At 38.8% G+C, this 21656-nt stretch overlaps 1 protein-coding gene across 1 annotated transcript in view; it reads right to left on the bottom strand.

The window, feature by feature from the left end:
* Positions 1 to 329: 329 nt before the first annotated feature.
* LOC131530618 (NACHT, LRR and PYD domains-containing protein 3-like) overlaps positions 330 to 21656 on the bottom strand; it is a 79119-nt gene continuing 57792 nt past the window's right edge. Inside the window, 5 exon segments of the mRNA XM_058760981.1 lie at positions 330 to 3552; positions 13071 to 13232; positions 13407 to 13580; positions 15129 to 15302; positions 15597 to 15758. Coding sequence (XP_058616964.1) covers positions 3480 to 3552; positions 13071 to 13232; positions 13407 to 13580; positions 15129 to 15302; positions 15597 to 15758 — 745 coding nt within the window. The 3' untranslated portion in view covers positions 330 to 3479.

Here is a 21656-nt window from a genome sequence, read left to right as displayed (position 1 = left end):
TGTAATGGCTCTAGGTGCCTCTGCCCCAATCTTAGGGCAGTTAGGCTGATTGGATTAGGACTGGTTGAATGGGGCAGGTTACTATACCTGAATACTTCATTTGCATGCTTTGTTTAAGGTCATTACCCAGGTGCTTTGTTTCCATTCCTAAGCACTGCCCCCTAAATGTATATAAACTACAATGTATCACTGCTTTAGTTAGACTTGGATGACTACAGCGGCCTTTGTGAGTTCTCAATAAAGAGTAACTTCTGTATGAAAGATATCCCAACGTCTCCTGGTCTCTGCTTCGACAAGAGGGAAAAAGTTTCCAACAGTGACACACAATTTAGTCTTTAATTCAAACTTGTATTGAAGCTCTCAAATGAATACCAAACACAACTGACCTGATCAAAACATATCAAGTCTCTGTTAACAGCAAAATATTTATTAGCTGGCATTTGACATTTCTGCTTAATATTTAATTAAAATATTTTAATACATTATGTACAAAATATATAAGTGTAGGTTGGGAGTAAAAGTGTTTGAGTCAATGACAAATAAGGATGACAGAGAGGACAAAAGCAGAAATCCTTTAAAAATCTAGTTTTAAACAAATGTGCATTCAGGACATGGAAGAGCTGTTGACTCACTGGGACACAGGTTCAACTTAGATTCACTTAACTTAAACTTTGATCTACTTTCCTAGAAAATACAAACAGAGAGCACAAACAATAGTTACATAAATTAATCATGTCAAACATTTATTTTTTATTTTTTCAACAAAACGTGCCTGTTCTTAAAAAGGTTGACAGTCTTAATGGTTTACAGGGATCCTCTCTGTGATGTCATTTCCAATTTCATTTTTTTTAACCATCAAATGAGAGAATGGATTCCTTAATATTAATAACAACACTGGCTCTGATTTGGATGACAACATTGAAACATCAGTGATTCATTTTACTTTTATATTAGATTTTCATTTTTATGGGACAAATACATCTTTTTTATTTTGAGTTGTGAAGGAAGAGAACATCATCGACAGCTGATGGTTTCAGTGCAATGCTCCTAAACTACAGGTCAGTTTTGACAGTACTGGGAAAATGCTGCTGTTATTTTTAGGCCAATTTTCTTCTATATTGCATCTTTCCCTGCATCACTGCACTGTAATGAGTTTCCTCTTAGTAAGTTTTAGCTTTATCACAATCAACTTGCTGCTAGCAAAGGTGTGCATGTAGTCTGTCGTTTTATGGTACACAAGAGCAGGAGTATGTGCAAATATTTAAAGATAAAAATATTTATAGTTAAAGGGATAGTTCACCCAAAAAGGAAAATTCTGTCATTAATTATTCACTTTCATGTCGTTACAAACCAGTAAGACAGTAAGCTCTCTGACCTTCCCATAGACAGCAATATAACTGCAATGTTCCCAGGTCCAGAAAGGTAGAAAGGACATCGGTAAAACAGTCCATATGACATCAGTGGTTCAACCATAATTTTACGAAGCTTTAACAAATACATTTTGTGCGCAAAGAAAACAATAATAAAGACTTTATTCAACAATTCTTCTCCTTCGAATCACATCCTCAACCTTTACTGAGAGTACCACGATGCATGCGTGTGCGTTCCTCTGAATGTTCCTCTGTGTTCCTCTGCAACGCATGCGCTGTGGCCTTGTTTACGTTCAGAGGAACGCACACACGTGTCGTGGTACTCTCGGATCATTTCAGTTACGTTGTTGTCTATGGAGGGTCAGGAAACTCTCAAATTCTCAAACTCAAAAGCTCATCAAACATATCTTGATTTATGTTCCGAAGATGAACAAAGGTCTTCCTTTCCAATCACCCCACTACTTGTCCACTAGATCCTATCCCCACTCACCTCCTTCAGGCCATTTCTTCTTCAGACATACCTGCGCTTACTCACATTATCAACACCTCTCTTCACACTGGTACATTTCCCACAGCATTTAAGCAGGCTCGGGTAACACCACTGCTTAAAAAACCCTCTCTAAATCCAGCACTTTTAGAACACTACAGACCGGTATCCCTTCTTCCATTCATTGCAAAGACACTTGAGCGAGTTGTGTTCAACCAACTCTCTTTGTTTCTTGCACAGAACAATCTTCTGGACAACCACCAATCTGGCTTCAGAAGCGGCCACTCTACTGAGAGCCCTACTCTCGGTTACAGAGGCCCTGAGACTGGCAAGAGCGGCTTCCAAATCCTCTGTACTCATCTTACTGGACCTGTCTGCTGCTTTTGACACAGTTAACTGTCAGATCCTCCTGTCCACTCTCAGAAAGATGGGCATCTCAGGAACCGCGCTCCTGTGGTTTGAGTCTTACCTCTCAGATAGGTCCTTCAGGGTGTCTTGGAGGGGTGAGGTTTCAAAGTCATAACTTCTTGCTACTGGGGTTCCTCAAGGCTCAGTGCTTGGACCACTTCTCTTCTCCATCTACATGTTGTCATTAGGATCGGTCATTCAGAAACATGGTTTTTCTTATCACTGCTATGCTGATGACACTCAACTCTACTTCTCATTCCAACCAGATGATCCAACGGTAGCTGCTCGCATTGCAGCCTGTCTGAGTGACATTTCTAGCTGGATGAAAGACCATCACCTTCAGCTCAACCTTGCCAAGACAGAACTGCTCGTGGTCTCAGCCAATCCATCACTTCACCACGACTTCTCTATACAGCTGGGTTCGTCAACCATAACTCTTTCCAGGACAGCCAGGAACCTTGGAGTTGTGATCGATGATCAGTTAAGCTTCACAGACCGTATTGCTACAACGGCCCGGTCCTGCAGATTTGCCTTATACAACATTAGGAAGATTAGACCCTTCCTGTCAGAGCAAGCCACACAACTCCTTGTCCAAGCTCTTGTTCTCTCCAGACTGGACTATTGTAATGCGCTCTTAGCAGGCCTTCCCGCAAGTACTATCAAGCCTCTGCAACTGATCCAGAATGCAGCAGCCAGAGTGGTCTTTAATGAACCGAAGAAAGCTCACGTTACCCCTCTCTTCATCAGGTTACACTGGCTACCAATAGCCGCTCGCATCAAATTCAAGGTACTAATGTTTACCTACAAGACAACAACTAGCGCTGCACCAATATATCTAAACTCACTAGTTCAAACTTATGCACCCTCCAGAAGCAAGTGAACAATGCCTTGTGGTGCCATCACAAAGAGATACCAAATCTCTCTCACGGACCTTTTCCTGGACTGTGCCCAGCTGGTGGAATGACCTCCCGATCTCAGTCTTTAGCCATTTTCAAAAATCATCTAAAGACATCTTTTTCGCAAGCACCTGACCAACTAATACTAACACTTACCTATTCTATCTATTTAAAAAAAAAAAAAAAAAAAAAAAAAAATCTAGCTACATGTACTATGCTGGACTAACTGAGACTTTTCACAACATCATATTTATTATCTTCATAGATACAGTACTATTGTGAGGCTCTTATGAAGATCCTTCATCTGATAATGACGAGTCATGATATCCAAGAATTGAACCAGGATGCAAACCATCCACCAGTGGGGTTTGGAGTCTGCTCATGGTCTAGTCTGTAAGGAGGAAAACAAGAGAAAACAATCAGTGTTGTCTGTAACAAATCACAAATGAGTTACTATATTTCAATTCAAAAAGTAAAATGAAGTGTAACACAATAATTTAATATGAAATTCCTGTAATTATTATTTAGTTTCTGACATTATTTTCCATGAACACATTTCTATAAAAAAAAAAAAAAAAAATTCTATCTATCTATCTATATATGTGTGTATATCAAGTCAAGTTCAAGTCAAGTTGAGCTTTATTGTCATTCCGCTACATGCGGGGGCATACAGTGGAACGAAATGTCTTGCCTCACAGGACCACAGCGCTACATAAATACAGGCATACAGCAATGAAGTAAAACAATATAAACCTATATACAACTATCCTACTGATAGATTTTGACTATAAATATACTATATATAAAAAAAAATTACCTATACATAAACTAAAAAATACAAACTATAAAATCTGTACGAATGCTTCAGATAAATACTGTACATCTGCGAAGAGAAACATTGTAAGTCAGCAGCTGGCTGGGGAACAGTGCAGGATGATTTGTAGTGCATGAGCATGTAAACATACATATATTACTGAGTCTTTTTGTGGGATTTGTATACACACAGCAGTGTGTGTGAAAAGTGACTAGTGCGCATAGAAGAGGAGAGTGTGCTACTACAGGTGGTTTGTACAGGCCCACTCACCTGTGTGTAGCACACTTCGATTGCACAAAAAAAAGTTCCATAAGTTTCAGATGGTCCATGTTTCAGGAGGTAGGGGGTTTGTATGGGGTTTCAGAGAGGGGAGGGGTGATTTGAGTTCAGGGCTCTCACAGCCTGGGGGAAAAAGCTGTTGAGCAGTCTGGCAGAGCGGGCTCTGATGCTTCGGTACCATCTTCCTGATGGTAGGAGCTGGAAGAGACTGTGGGAGGGGTGTGTGGAGTCCTTCACGATACTGTTGGCTTTGCTGGAGCATCGTGTGAGGAAAATGTCCAGGATGGAGGGGAGAGGGGAACCGATGATCCTTGCAGCTGTGTTCATTGTCCACTGGAGGGTCTTGCGGTCTGCTGCAGTAGTTCCCGTACCAGACAGTGATGCAGCTGGTCAGCACACTCTCAATGGTGCCCCTGTAGAAAGTGGTGAGGATGGGTGGAGGGAGACTTGCTCTTTTCAGCTGGCGGAGAAAGTGTAGGCACTGTTGTGCCTTCTTGGAGAGTGACATGGTGTTGGTGGTCCAGGTGTGATCCTCTGTGATGTGCACCCCCAGGAATTTAGTGCTGCTGACTCTCTCCACAGGCGAGTTGTCGATGGTCAGTGGGGGGTGGTCAGCGGAGTTTCTCCTGAAGTCCATCACAACCTCCTTTGTTTTACTCACATTGAGGGACAGGTTGTTAGTGCCACACCATTTCGCCAGCTGAACCACTTCCTCTCTGTAGTGCGTTTCATCATTGTTGCTGATGAGACCTACCACTGTTGTGTCATCAGCGAACTTGATGATGTGGTTGGAGCTGGACTTGGCAGTGCAGTCATGGGTCAGCAGCGTGAAGAGCAGCGGGCTGAGCACACAGCCTTGTGGGGCACCTGTGCTCAGAGTGGTAGTGCTCGAGGTGTTGTGGCCGACACGGACTGATTGAGGTCTTCCGGTAAGAAAGTCCAGAATCCAATTACAGAGGGAGTTGTTAAGGCCCAGCAGGTTTAGTTTATTTATGAGCTGTTGTGGGATTATTGTGTTGAATGCTGAGCTGAAGTCAATGAACAACATTCTAACATAAGAGTCTTTGTTTTCTAGGTGGGTAAGAGCCAGGTGGAGGGTGGAGGAAATTGCATCGTCCGTAGAGTGGTTTGGACGTTATGCAAACTGGAGCGGATCGAGTGTGTTGGGGAGGCTGGTTTTGATGTTGTGCATGACTAACATCTCAAAGCACTTCATCATGATTGGAGTCAGTGCTATGGGACGGTAGTCATTTAGACAGGACACAGGTGATTTCTTTGGTACCGGTATGATTGTTGTGGATTTGAGACATGTGGGGACGACTGCCTGGCTCAGCGAGGTGTTGAAGATATCTGTTAGGACATCTGTCAGCTGTACAGCACAGTCTTTCAGTACACGGCCAGGTATGTTGTCAGGACCTGCAGCCTTGCGTGGGTTGATCCTAAATAGGGTCTTCCTTACGTCAGTTTGAGACAGACAGAGCGCCTGGTCGTTGGGAGGTGTGGGCAGTTTTTGAGCAGGTGTGTCATTCTGCATTTCAAACCGTGAATAAAAATGGTTGAGTGTATCTGGGAGGGATGTGTTATCATCACAGGCCTGTGGCGGGGGCTTGTAGTCTGTGATGGTCTGTGATGGATTGTTGATTTTTTGAGCATATGACCGTTTTGCATTTTTGATGCTGCGGGACAGATTGGCTCTTGCTGTTTTGAGGGCTGATTTATCTCCTGATCTGAAAGCTTGATCTCTGGTCTTTAGCAGCCCACGAACCTCTGCTGTCATCCATGGCTTCTGGTTCGCGCGTGTGGTGATGGTCTTGGTGACTGTCACATCATCAGTGCACTTTTGGATGCAAGCAGTCACAGTTTCAGTGTACTCCTGCAGGTCTGTGTGGTTGTTGTAGGTGGCCGCCTCTTTAAACATGTTCCAGTCCTGGAAGCAGTCCTGCAGTGCTGAGGTAGCATTTTCTGGCCATACCGTGATCTGCTTTAGAACTGATCTGGCAAGTTTGAGAAGTGGTCTGTATGCTGGGATTAGCATAACAGAGATGTGGTCCGAGTACCCGAGGTGGGGGCGGGGTTCGGCTTTGTATGCGTTCTTTTCTGTTGTGTAAACAAAGTCCAGTGTGTTATTTCCCCTTGTTGCAAAGTTCACATGTTGGTAGAACTTTGGAAAAACTGTCTTTAAGTTTGCGTGGTTGAAGTCACCGGCTATGATGTAAAAGCCGTCTGGGTTATTTGTTTGTTGTTCGCTGATGGCGCTGTACAGTTCACGAAGCGCGTCCTTAGCGTTTGCACACGGGGGTATGTAGACCGCAACAATAACAATGGCCGTGAACTCCCGCGGCAGGTAGAACGGTCGACACTTCACAACCATAAACTCCACCAGTGATGAACAGTGTTTTGTCACTACCACAGCATTGTTACACCATTTTTTGTTGACGTACACACACAAGCCACCCCTGCGAGTTTTACCAGACAGTGATGAATCTCTGTCCGCTCGGTAGCAGGTTAGCCCATGCAGCTGAATGACAGAGTCCGGGATGAGAGCATGAGTGTTGGAAGAGCCGGTCTTGTGGGGTTAGCCCTTAGCCTAGCTCGTATACCTTATACATACTACCCACATAGCAAGCACACTCGGGCCGATTCTGGCTGAAATGCGGCACTGTCGGCTCAGTCACGACGTCGGTGAGAAGATAATGGGCCAGAGCCGCGCCGACTCTACAAAACACTTCTGGCTGACAGACGGCTTTTTCTCTCTGGGCCGATCTCGGCTGAAAGCTGTTGTACGTGCGGCAGGTCCACACTCGGTGTAGTTGTGTGTCTCTACCTTCGGCCCGAGCTGGTTTTGTCTCCGGCGGCCGCTGCTGGAATGAAGATAAGCCGCTGAGAGAGAGATTTGGCGGTTAATCCTGAGGAGATTTCGGCGGACACAGTTCTCAAGAGGAATACTTCAGCTGCAAAAAGGTAAGTTAAGTTATTTAATGATCAATCTAGTGTTGTTTGATATTTAAATGCCACGAAGAGTATAGTTTTTAGATGGTTTCTGTTAGGTTTGCGATGATAATAGCGTCAGAAAAACCGTTCGGTCCTGGATATATTGAGTGTTGATGAGTAACGTTAGGCCTAACTGTCAGGCGCGGTCTCTTTAGGAAAACAATATGCAATTTTTTTAATATGAAAAACCGATGAGCTGTATCCAGTGCACGATAATGTAAGGTAATTAAGTTTTAATGAGTTAAATTCTATTTTGTTTGCTAGAATTCATTCGATTCGTCTTTTTCAACGAGTGATTGCTATTGAATCATAGGAGTCGAGCTGCGCTGGAGGCGCCATAAACATCATCTGAGTGACTCTCTGATTCGATTCACTTAACCATTCAAATGAGTCATTTGTTTGTGAATCAAACTGAGCACGCTGTTGTAGCATTACACCTGCTAAGATAATTCAATATGTGCAATCTGAATTTAATAATAATATTTATTTTGTGGTAACACTGCCGTTTGGGCAGCTCTGACAGAGATAAACACTATAGATACGTAAGAGAAAGCTGTATAATGTAAGTGCATCATCATTTGTTCTTGAATGGAGGCCTAATCTGTCTGCTGCACTTGAGCAGGTTCAGTTTTTAGAGTGAATGAAAACTTTTGAAGCATAGATATGCCATGTAATGTGATTAAAATCATACTTATTTTACTGTGGTGGGGATTATTATGAGCAAACAAATTTAAAAGTTTAATCTGAACACTATATATATGTAATCTGACATTTATTTATTTTATTTTTTTACAGAAATTCTGAGCTGCTGCATGAACATTCATCAAACATATAAGGTGTGAATTCTGGCTCTGGTCCTAATGATTGTAAAAGCTGTAATGCTCAAGATTAAATAATTACCTTACAATATATATTTGTACATATTTCAAGGCTGCAATTTGGAAAAAACCTTCAAGCTAATGCTGCTGAAATGGAGGTCAAGGGGACTGAAGAGGTGGCTCCAGCTGATCAAAAGGGTGGACTTCAGGAGGCAGACACACTCTGTGAGTTTAAAGACCATCTCTTTAACCTTCCATACACATGACACACTATCACATTTCTATAATTCAAATCTCTTAAAGTTTGTATGCTGCACCAATTAGGGTAAGCAGCAACACTTCCTATAATATCTAATGTACATGTTAATTTTAAGAAGAATGACATCATTGCTTATATTAGTTGCTTATATACTGTCTCACCCTTATCCCTGGGTTACAGTAATCCGCTGATCCAGTCGGTATCCAGACCAGGTGGTGGACCTGCACCCAGGAACAACCACAACACATCCCTGACTGTCAGCGGAGACCATGTCAGCTAGATGACAGATCCCTGTGAAGACCTCATTGATGGCCCCAGCACAGATCCTCAGCAAAGACTACGAGAACCAGACAAGCCCTCTGCGCAGACCCTTTTACCAGCTTCACCTGCTGGCGTGATATTACTTCATGCAGAAGAAGTTGGATGAAATATTCTGAATGATATCAATCCACAATCTGACTTGTGATGCAGCCTGGAATAATCGCACCACGTTCATTCGTTTGGCCAGACGAGACTGTTTCCTGACTGAGCGGGTCTTGTTTGGGTTTGGGTTCCTTGTCACTGTTGCATTTTGTCTTGCTTAGATGAAGACACCTAATATTCAGCAATATTATTGACTTGTCTGCACTGACACCATTTGATAAGAACTGAACTGAATTATGACACAAAATGTTTTATATATGAAGAGTTTATTTGCAAAAACGGATATCTCCGTTTTTAAATATTTTTAAAAATCATGTTTTTTGTTGTCATGTTTTTGTTTTATTGTGTTAGTTAGCTAGTATTTATTAGTTATTCTTTACCTAATCAAAACAACCTGAATGCAGTTTGACTGAGATTAATTGGAATGCACAATGAAAAGACATGATTTTTTAAAATAGTTAAAAACGAAGTTATCTGTTTCTGCAAATGAACTCTTCATTTATATATATATATATATATATATATATATATATATATATATATGCAGTAAATATAATTTACTTGTTACTTTGTGGTTTAAAAAGTGTGAATGTTTATACTGTAGTGCATTTGTTCATATATATTTAAAGCATTTGGTAATTTTATAATTAAAGCCTTTTTAATGTTTTTAAATGGTTGTATTTGTGTTTCACTGCTGAATTACATTTAGCAGTTTCTGGGCCACATTCGGCCCGGGGACCAAGCCGAGTCTCAGCCAGATCTGGCTTAAAGTGTCTGGGCCAGACCTGGGCCACATAAAATAATAGAAGTCACTCTACAGTATGCGGGCCAGATCTGGGCCACTTCAATAAATAAGAGTCATTTTACAGGATGTGGGCCACATCTGGGCCGGAGGAAATTGTTTGAGTCTGTTTTCAGTGTGTGTGCCAGTTTTGGGCCGGGGACCCAGCCAGAACTGGGCCAGAAGTGAAGCAAGGTTGTGGCCCAGAGGTGGGCCAGACAAATTTTGCTATCTGGGTATATGTATATATGTATATGTTTTGAATATAATCAGTTTAACCTTTTCTTTTGTGACTGATGACAAAGAGACAAAGAGAAAAAGAGAAGGCGATTAGTCACCAGAAGAGACAGACGGCAGTGCGTAAGTGTTTTAATACTCATTCTTAGCTCTGTTGTTTAAATTAATTCCTTGCTGCTAGTGTAACGGGTATATTATTTTGAAAGCTTATTTTTTTGGATACTTTTATTTTGGCGAGCGGTCCGCTTTTTGGACGTGCTGTGAGTGCAGCAGAGGAAGACGAGAAAGAGCGCGTTGTATGAGTGTGTCACCCACAGAAGTGAGTGCAGTGTCGTGATCGAGAAGCTCGTTCGATAAAGTTGCTTCAACGGAAGATTATCGGGGCTTGAGTCGAATAAAGGACGACAGCACTAAGTGAGAGTGTGAACAGTGACCCACGTTTCGTAGTGAAGAAGAGTTTTTCCAGTTTCGTTCTCGTGGTATGTGCTGGCTGTTAGAGTGACGCAGTAACATATCGTGAAGGCCACGGAAGCTGTGAGTACGTTTAAAGTGCAAACCCTGCTTTATTTTTGTCATCAAGAGATTCTTTTTACACAACTTTTTGCTGTATTTTGCACTTCCCGTGTTTTGGTTGAAAAGCATCGCCAAGAGCTAACAGTTTAACGGGACTGTTCACGTGTAATTAAGTTTCCCGCACGTGTCAGAGCACGTGAGACCGAGATCGCTGTATAATGCAGTTAATGCAGAGACTTAACCTTTCCGCCGATTCAAGTTAGAAGATTGTGTTACTACCCTGCCATCCAAGTGACATCTTAGTTTGATTCATCTTCAGTCTGGTCCTGGTTGAGACAGTTTATCTGTGGGACATTTTATACAAAGTTGAGTGAATTTTTGAACTTGCACACTTAAACTACGTGATTTCCAGTTTATTTCAACGCACCCAACGTCCAGACAACGCACTCTAATTCATCGTTCTACGAACTGGTACTTTCCTAATTTTTCCGTTTTCTTCAGTGACTGAACTGATAAACCGCGAACTGTAGTAATTCAAGTGGACTAAGGAACTTGAGTAACTTGAGTAAACCTTTTGAAGGGACGTTTCATACAAGTGCTCATTCTGAAATTTAATTTTGTATGCTTTGTTTTTTTGGTTGTTGTTTTCAAATGTGATTTGTTTGAAGGTGATCATTTGAAAAGGAGAGAATTTGTGGGTTTACAAATTGACAAATTGCAAGTGATCTCATTTTGAAGCTTCTTAAGAGATTTGTTATACCACAAGTGAAAGGTCAACTGTTGTGTTGAAAGTGTTAGTGTGAATTCAAAAGATAACACATACTGTAAATTCTTTTATTTTCTTTTATTTAATCCTTTACTCAAACAGAAGAAATAATTAATCATAAGAACAAGGAATCTAAAAGAATAAACTTTAATAAAACGTTTAATTCCGTTTTGCACTTATTTACAGTGTACCTTTTTGTTGAAAGCTGCTAGGGAGTGGGGGAGTCTCGCTTACTTTATTAGATCTGGGGAGGGAGGAGCATATCACACTGTGTTCTCACATATATAGTTTCACTTCAGGAAGCCACCGTGTAACAGTACCATACCTGAAGCCTACCTTTGTCAATCAGTAGTGTTCTAGCACAATAAGGTAAGAAACCACATACACACGCTAGTGTGTAGCGAGTCTAAAAAGTTTGGGGAGCGGGGACCAAGATCCTTTCGTTATCCAAACTTCCAGGGCAGCCGTAATCCATTTCCCCTACACGACGGGCTAAATACACCCCGTTACACTAGGAAAGAATAGTTTGTTTCCTACCTATTTCTATTCAACCTACACATAAAAAAAAAAATCTTTCTCCTTACTTATTCCTTCCCTTGCTAGCTTGTACTTATTTAAACAATGCCTGAGACTTGGTGTTACAAGCACTTCCTTTGTCGGATTGCCTCTTCAAGATGAATCGCTTCATGTGTTCCCCAAATTGGATAAAAGCGTCTGCAAAATGACTAAATGTAAATGTAACCTTTTCAGTGGTGAGTTTAAAATATTCCAGCGGTCCCCCCAGAGTGAGGTTTTTTTTAGGCGACCGTTATTTTAGAACGTTTCCCCTTAATGTTTCCATGGCGACGCGTCATGATTGTCACGTGACACACCGCGGCCACAATAACACTGTATGACAGATGGATCGCTTTTATTTCGTTTTTTCCTTTTTTATTCAAAATATTCATAAACTTGCTTACCATATAATCAACTATCTGATATTCCGATTCACAAATATGTGCAAATGAGTGTGTTTTATCGTTTAAAAACGGTTCTAAATGATCTTGATCGTGATCTGTAATGTGAGATGGGCACCGCCATGTTTGTTCGCGCGGCAGTTCAGAGAGTCCTGTCAGTCGGATTTACATCACGTAAATTCATCAATTTCTCGCGAAATACATGCAAGTAAGTGGCGGGTGAGATGGGAGGAGAATAGAGTGAACTTTATAGTTACTTACACTGTGTATTTGGTATTAATAAAACACGTCTGAAAATTATATTTGAATGGATTGTTATTGCTGCTTCCATAAACATCTGAGTGTATTTTACGAACTCTAAATGTATTGTTTTACTAGTACTTATGTGTATTTAAATGTCTAAAGCATAAAATAAACATTATGTGGTTAAAAACACTGCATAGATGCGATTATATGACAAGTGCAGCTGCATCTCAGCGTCAGTCAACGCGCGAAAACGCAGTTTGAATTTGGCAGTTATGCGACGTCACCGAACGTTCTAAATCCCATATGTGGGACCGTACTCCCAGTGGCACGGAAATGAAAATGGGGACCGTACGGTGGGACCGTACCGCTCAAAAGGTTAAAACAAGAATTATGTTCAGATGATTGTGTGACTGCAGAAGAGACTATGGCTCCTATTGAATCAATGTAAAGAGAAACACATGCTGATGAGTTTACAGTTTGTGTGACTGATGACAAAGAGAAAATACAAATGTTATTTTATATTAAAACTACAACCTTTGATTGAAACTTTCACTAGATAAAGCCACTAGTCAACTAGTTTAAAGATGTTAGTATTACTCTCGGTGAAATAACAGTAAAGTGAAATTATAAGTGTACAGTAATGTGACGTGTTGCTTGTCAAAGTAAAAACAAAAGAGACAGAGACATTGATCATGTGATGCATGTGATGGACAACCTTGAGCTGAAGCTGGAATCTGCACTGATTTTGCCAGTGTTTTCCTATAATCTGACCAAGACTATATGTAAATGAAGATCTTTTCAATACCACAGAGAGATATTTACTCACCTCAGTTTACAGTGTGTGGCTCGTAGCACATCAATGAGCTTCTGCTTTGAGTCTCCTATCATATTGATACTCAGATTCAGCTGTTTTAAAAACTGCAGTGTTTTTGTGTTTGTCAAAGACTGAGTTAAAGAAGAAACATCTGTAATGCCACAGTCATATAGACTAGAAAGAGACAAACAGAAAGACAGCAAGAAATCATTTTACAAACAAATCACTACGATTTACACAAATACTGTATGTACTGTCTCTTCATGAGATATTGAGTATAAAGTGTTTTGGTTTAAATTGTTGAAGTGATTTTAAGCATTTTGATTCTTGTATGTGAATGTTACTGACCTCAATCTCTCCAGTTTACAGTGTGAATCCTTCAGTACGTCACATAAGTGATTCACTCCTGTGTTTTTTATTTGATTCCCACTCAGGTCCAGTTCTCTCAGGAGTGATGGGTTTGATTTCAGAGCTGAAGTGAGGATGAGACACTGTTTCTCTGTAATACTGCAGAGACACAGACTGAAGACAGAACAATCAATCAGAGACGTTAAGTTCATGTTTGAGTAAATACATCATGAGTAAATGTTATAGTCAAAAAATGAATGAATTACTCTTACTTAATTTAACCGAAGAAAGCTTTTACAATCTAATCCAGTTCATTCAAAATAAAACTCCTCTAAATGTCCAACATAACTGAACATCCAACACTAAGTTGTCTTTCTCTTTAGTGAAAAACACATAAAATAACACTTCATCCCTATATTTACTCTTCTAATGCAGTCCTTTGCAAAGCATGCTGGGAACTACAGATCCACTGCCCAGTTAGTTATGTCAACAAAAATGATTCATGTACTTTTAACTCAATGAATTAAATAAACTTCAATTTTAAATATATTAGGTAGAGTGAACACAATGGAATTAAGCTGTTACAAAATGCTCATACTGTGTTACTTTAGGTCATTCAACTTAAAGGATTAGCTCATCCAAAAATGAAAATTTTGTCATTAATTACTCATGTTGTTCAACACGTAAGCCCTTTGTTCATCTTCAGAACAAAACTTCAGATATTTTTGATGAAATCCGAGAGCTTTCTGACCCTCCCATGGACAGCAACACATCTACCACTTAGAAACGTATTTGTTGTGGTTTTTTAGAAGCTCTTGGATACATATACATAGATATCTGACATGAGAACAGAAACATTTAAACAAACAACTCACTACTTTCTCTCAACAATTTCTAAAAAGTCCATATGACATCAGTGGTTCAATCTTAATTTTACGAAGCTACAAGAATACTTTCTGTGCGCAAAGAAAACAAAAATAACTTTATTTTAACAATTTCTTCTCATCCATTTCAGTCCTTGACGCGCATTTACGTAGATGTGGTGCTGCTGACGCAGGAGCCAGCGTTCTGATGTATAACCCGGATGTGCTGTGCCTTGTTTTCAATCAGAGGAATGCACACGTATACATCATGGTACTGTCATGAACGTGCGTTGATGTCTGATGCGGAAGCGAAGAAATTGTTGAATGTCGTTCAACAAGTTCAAGTCGTTATTTTGGTGTTCTTTGCCCACAAAAAGTATTCTTGTAGTTTCATAAAATTACGGTGGAACCACTGATGTCACATGGACTATTTTAATGGTGTCCTTACTACCTTTCCGTGCCTTTAATGTGGTAGTTGCGTTGCTGTCTATACAGGGTCAGAGAGCTATTGGATTTCAACAAAAATACCTTAATTTGTTTTTCGAAGATGAACAAAGGTCTTGGGGTTTGGAATGAAACGCGGGTGATTTAATTAATGACAGAATTTTTATTTTTGACCTTTTAAACTGATCAAGAGGCAAAAAATCTTTTTTTTTTTTTTTTTTCATCAGTATAGAGTCACAAATACAAAATAAAAATCTAATAGCTAATTAGCTAGTAGTAGTTTTCAATCTTTTTTACACAAGGAAAATACCAGAAGATGCATCACAATAAATGATGTGAATTGAGTCTGTTTGTCTTAAACTAAACGGTAAACTTTAATCTCTCTGTAACTGCTGTATAGTATAATGTTACAAACTGTAGTTTTTCCAGTTTGCATTGTGGGTTCATCAGTAGATCACTGAGGTTTTTCACTCCAGAGTCTCCTAGTTTATTCCAGCTCAGGTCCAGTTCTCTCAGGTGTGATGGGTTTGATTTCAGAGCTGAAGTCAGGATGAGACACTGCTTCTCTGTAATACTGCATTCACACAGACTGAAGACAGAAAGAGAAAAGACATTTTTTTAAATGTGAGAAATTGTTTGTTATTGATATGATCTCATGTGATTGACAGGTTTTCCAACCCTCAGGGAAGAGATGTGAGAGTGGGAGTCGGATCACGAGGGCACATTAAGAAATAAATTATGTGCACGGATAAATAATTTATAATAAACAGTGAAATATTCCATAAAAAAATAGAATTGCCCATTTTGATTTCATGGTGACTAATAAACTAAACCATAAACTGTAATCACACTATAACTGCTGTACAGTATAAATTATACTAACTCTAGTTTCTCCAGCTTGCATTGTGGGTTCATCAGTAGATCACTGAGGTATGTCACTGCAGAGTCTCCTAGTTGATTTCCGCTCAGGTTCAGCTCTCTCAGGTGTGATGGGTTTGATTTCAGAGCAGAACAACCTTCATCTGTCATTTCACACCATCTTAGCCTACATTGAGAGAAAGAGAGAACATAAAAGAAGACAAAAGTAAAATCTATTTAATAAAATCACATTATCTTGATAAACACAACAAAGACAGACAGGGGAAGAGGGTCAGAGTACCATTTGATTTTTTTCCATGCTTTTGTCTTGAGAACAGAAAAATAAATAATAAAATAAATAAACTGTTAATTAATAAAAGAGTAGACACTTCTTCTGGTTTGTGTACAATCTGACAACACAGCATTCTTCTGTGCAGGTGTTGGTCCTGCAACTGTACCAGTTTCAGAGACATTTTTTCAGAGACATATTAATGTATTAATGTAAATATTACAGACAAACTCACAATTTTATTTAGTAGTCCTAAGGTGAATCTCTGCTGCAAAGCTGACAGAACAGAGTGGATGTATTTACATTTTAGTGACCTACACATCAGTATCGATTTAAGTGCAAATACACAGCAGTCAATACTTTTATCTTAGACAACAAACTCAGTTTTGGACAAGTGATAAAGTTGTAATTATATGGAATTAGCCAATTTAGTCACTTTGAAAGTGCGGTTTGTGGGGTTTAACACCTTTTACACAAGATTGTTAGAGTTTAAAGTTGCCTTGTATTTCCATCAAGATTATAATTTATTATACATTATTTTAATTTGTTTAATCAGCTGCTGCCACAGGACTCTGTTTGTTGCACGTTTTTTGTCAAACAATGAGCAGAACTTTTCACCTGTTTTTTGTCAACAACAAAGTTCACTAAATTGACCAACCTGGTCTCAAGCCATAAACGTACCTGGGCGCACTTTTTAGCGAGACTGTTTTTTACGTACCTTACTGCACGTTTCGCCGCAGTTTCAAAGAGAAATGTCCACTGAGTGGCGCTAAAATACGGGTTCAATACGTAAACTCTGGCAAGTTTTTATTACGTTGATATAGGTACGTATTGCTGTGTTTTTATTATGTTGCTTCAGGTACGTATTGCGGCGGTTCAGAATTCAAATATCCGGGGACCGTCGGTAAAAATTAATGCTGTTGGAAATACGCCCTACACCAAACCCAACCCTAAACCTACCCGATAGTGTTGACAAATGCAAAACTGATATAAAAACGTATTTGTTGATGCAACCATGCTATTTGAACTTCCTTATATGCAGATTTGAACTGTTTTGTCGAACCGTAGTTACACAGGATTCAAACCGGAGCTCCTCGCCTCTCAAGTACGTCTCCGTACTACGTGAGCTACCGAACAAACCTACCGTCTATGAAAACCCATAGATATGAAGCTGGATATGTGTGATGCTAACGTTCAAAAGCATCAGTTTTCAAATCTCCCAGCATATTAATATTGTTTTGAAGTCATAACATGATATTCTTCAAGTAATTGTGCAAAACATACGCTTTATTAATCAAAACTTTGTAAATTTGTGTGAAAAGGAATAAAAGGCGTCGGAGTTTTACTGCCTCTAGTGTTCATTTCTTTTGGAAACTGCAGTGATATGTACTTATTGGTACATATTTCGCGTCTCGCTAACAAGTGTGCCCAGGTGTGTTTACGCCATGAGAGGTAGAAATTTACCCTACTTTAAATTAGATTAAAAGACTGTTTAAAAAAATTCTAACCTTTTTAAATGTATATGTCATTCTTGCGTTACGTAATTACGTAAATTCTTACGTTTAATTAAGACATTCAATTAGAATAATAAGACACTATAGAGCTGTTAATGAAATCGGGATCAACAAAACCCATCTTTGCAGCGCAGAGACAACACAGAAGCTGCATCTAAAATGGAAATAATTAATAAAACAGTGAAGACCTAGCAATGCAATAAAGATATTAGCAAATACCATGTAAAGGATTTTCACCCTATTTGTAAATTCTGAATATAAATCTTAAATAAAACATCTTTCATAAAAATCCACGTTTGCCTGTATTTTAATTTATATGTTGTGTAAACAGGAAAAAAGGTGTGACCCAATAGTGTCGTTATTCAGCTCAAGTCAGTTCAGTGTTGCTTCAATTGTTCAATAACTGTGTAAAGTTAATCAATTATGAAACAAGTTCAGTTCAGCTATCGGCTCTGTAAAAAACAGCAATGCCGTTATTCAGCTTTAGTTCAATGTTGATTCAATGCAGCTCAGTAACAGTGTTGATTTTGCAGGATGTGAGCTCTACAAAAGACAATATCATCATCCTGCTTAATATGATAAATATTACTGAAGGTAAATTGAGGTTTATGCAGAAGATCTTAATTTGAGTAAAATCTTGAATTTGTCCTGATGCTTGATAGAAAAAGGAAGAAGCTTTAAACTCCTACAACCTTGTGTAAAAGTGCCACACAGCACTTTCAATTAAGCGACTAAACTGACCTTTCATATCTTTTAATATCTGTTATTAGCTGGAGAATTCCAGCTTCATTCTGTGTCCAAAACTAAAAAGTTATTTGTCTAAAATTAAAGCTATGACTGATGTGTCTCGATAATGCTTTGCCACACAAATTCAAATTTGCGCAGCTAAATAAAACTGTGAGTGTGTCTGTGGGTGCAGATTTGCAGAACTATTATTTCTCTGAAACATGTACGATTGAAGATCCAACACCTGCACAGAATAAAGCCCAGTCTAGGAATTGTTCTGTTTGGTTTGTAGCAGACGTTCCCTTAGTTTGAGGACAAACAGATAATATATAGTGGAAATAAACACTTCATGAATATGTTTTGTCATGGCAGTGTAAGATTATTCTGTTGCTAATTTCATTGATAAATGCAATGAAAACAATTCCATCGATAAATGCAATGAAAACAATTCTATCCAACAGGATAAAAGTGAAATGTATGGCTATTTTGTGAAATTATTGGGTATTTGGCCTGCTATACAGGCGACAAGTGGAGTGGACAGAAATGAACATAATTAGATATTTCAATGTAACTTTTACCATGTAAAATACTGTGATTATTTAAATCTAATGGTAAAAGCTAATAAGAACTGCGTCCAACAAAGCTCCAGTGGATTATTAGACATATTTTACATAAAACTTCATTTTCTTCAAAATACTTAACAGTATCAAATTGTAGGATAGAGTGTCAGTAATGTATAATGATAAGATTAAACACTCAATTTTCACATCAGCTTCACAGGTGATTTCATGGCAAACAAAGATTATAAATAAAAATAAATAAATAAATAAAAAAACAATACAGTAGTACACAATACGAAATATCAAAATTTAAATAAAGCAATTATAAAACAAAGTGTACACAAAATTCTATAAAAGATTCTTTAAATTTACTTTTGAAAGAAATTATAAAAGTTTTTCTGGGTCCTTCTTATAAAACAAGTCCTTATAAGTTTGTCCTGATAATAACCTTTGTCTCATGACATTAAATATTGGGCAGACCAAAAGCACATGCTTCACTGTCAAGTGAGTCCCACAATACTGACATTTTGGTGCTTCTTCACCAATCAATAAATGTGACCCTGGACGACAAAACCAATCTTAAGTGTCAATTTTTCAAAATTGAGATTTATACATCATCTGAAAGCTGAATAAATAAGCTTTCCATTGATGTATGGTTTGTTAGGATCGGACAATATTTGGCCGAGATTCAACTATTTGAAAATCTGGAATCTGAGGGTGAAAAAATATTTAAATATTGAGAAAATCGCCTTTAAAGTTGTCCAAATGAAGTTCTTAGCAATGCATATTACTAATCAAAAAATAGGTTTTGATACATTTACAGTAAGAAATTTACAAAAAATCTTCATGGAAAATGATCTTTACTTAATATCCTAATGATTTTTGGCATAAAAGAAGAATCGATCATTTTGACCCATACAATGTATTTTTGGCTATTGCTACAAATATACCCCAGCGACTTAAGACTGGTTTTGTGGTCCAGGGTCACAAATGTCCATGAGTTAATCTAGTATGTCCAATACGACACCTTGTATACACAACTTGGTCATGCCACTGCCACTTAACACAGCCTGCCATTGCATCAATAAATGCAGCTTGAATATCTGTTACTCTAGGTGAAAGCTATACATCGGTTCTATGCAGTGTTATCACAGGGTTCTCTGGGCCAGAGCTCATCTCAGATAGTCAAAAAGACAGTGGAAATGTGTGCTGTGGTCAGATGAGTCCACATTTCAACTTGTTTCTTTGAAAAATGGATTTCGAGTTTTCAGTCCTAAAGACCAAAGGAGCCATCCAGACTTTCATTAGCGACAGAAGCAAAAGCAAACGTCTTTTCATGGTATGGGGGTGCAGCAGAGCAAACAGCATGGGTGACTTGCATATGTGCAAAAGTACCACTGAGGAGGAGGCATATATTGAATTTGTACCGACACATATACTACCATCAAAATGACGTCTTTCATGGGAAGTCCATGGTTATTAGATAAAGAAGACAAAGCTAGGTCTCATTCTGCATGTGCAACAACAATGCGATTTAGTTTGACTGGCCTGCCAGCAGTACAGATCTGTCTCCTATTGAAAATGTATGACCATTCATGAAAAGGAGAATTTAGACAATGATGACTATGGACTGTTAAGTCTTGTATCAAGTGAGATTGGGCAAAAATGTTGCTTGCAAAACTTTAACAATTAGTATCCTCGATTCCCAAATGAGTAAACAATGTAATTAAAAGGAAAGTTTATGTGACACAGTGTTAAACATGCCTCTCAAGATGCCTTTCTCAGATTTCTATGCACACTTATTATATAAAACTATACTGTCAGTGCACCATACTTTTAAAAATGAACTAGATCATTTCAGTTATTTCCATTCATAGGGATGGAAACGAACAGAAAAATATTAGGCTTAAAGGGTTATGACATTAGAAATCAAACTTTACAAATATAAACACGACGGCTTTCTTCTTCAATGAGGGGGTTTGGAACCACGGCATCTTTGTTTCCAGGTGGAATGTTAAAGAATGCGACACATACATCTCCTGGAAATCCTGTATAATCCAACCAATCTGATGGCGACTTTGAAACTCCTGAAGTGTTTCCAAATTTGTGTGTGATATGCATGAGACTTTCAGCCAACGGTCCGTGGGTGTAACATCTCAAGCTCCAAAAACAGCTCGTTTGGATCTGAGGTGATATGTGACGTCACAAGGGCACAAACATTTGCATAAACAGCCTCTATAGCGAGACATCGGCGACTAGTCATCATCTCACCATAGGCCCTGCCCTCTGGCATTCAGTTGCTTAACAGCTGACACTTGTTTATGCTGAATACGAGTGTCACATCGTGTCAAAAGGAAATAGAACCATCATAATAACTGATGCTGTCTATACTGGATACAGTATACAGATGAGCGTTTACTTTCTGACAGTCTATAGAACAAAGAGAAGAGGCCGTTCCATCTAACGTCTAATATCTAGGGTCTAACTCCTATATACTATACGATTTTGTCCAGATAGCTGGCGAGCGTATACACATTATATGCATTTGGTTGGGCATCAAATGCGATTGATATCAATGATATCAAATGCGATTGATTTTGATATCATGAAGGGTGTACTGAAACTAAAATGTTTAAAATCATGCATCTGTAATAACCACTCTTTTTGGTTTATTGTCCCCAGTGCAATCTTTAAAACTGAGGGGAATAAATTTCTTTCTAAGTTGTGATTTTGAGTGTACCTCTTTACCAGTGAAACTCTCTGACTCTCAAGTGCTGTTTTATTGGAAACTACTGTTCAAACATAACGTTATGCCTTACAGCACTCCAGTTTGGAATAACAGATACATTAAGATTGGCATAGAGAGTTTTGAGAGAAATTCCAACTGCACTGTACTGCTAATATTTGTAATAGAATGATTAGAGCCATTCCAGCTGCTTTAAGATTGATGGTTAAAAAAAGATATTTTGAACTTCTAAGTTTCCCCAGAATTGAGG

Source organism: Onychostoma macrolepis, chromosome 22 (genome assembly GCF_012432095.1).
Source record: "Onychostoma macrolepis isolate SWU-2019 chromosome 22, ASM1243209v1, whole genome shotgun sequence".
Taxonomy (NCBI): Eukaryota; Metazoa; Chordata; class Actinopteri; order Cypriniformes; family Cyprinidae; genus Onychostoma; species Onychostoma macrolepis.
Note: the sequence above shows the minus strand (reverse complement) of the source record. Positions and strands in the feature narration are given on the sequence as shown.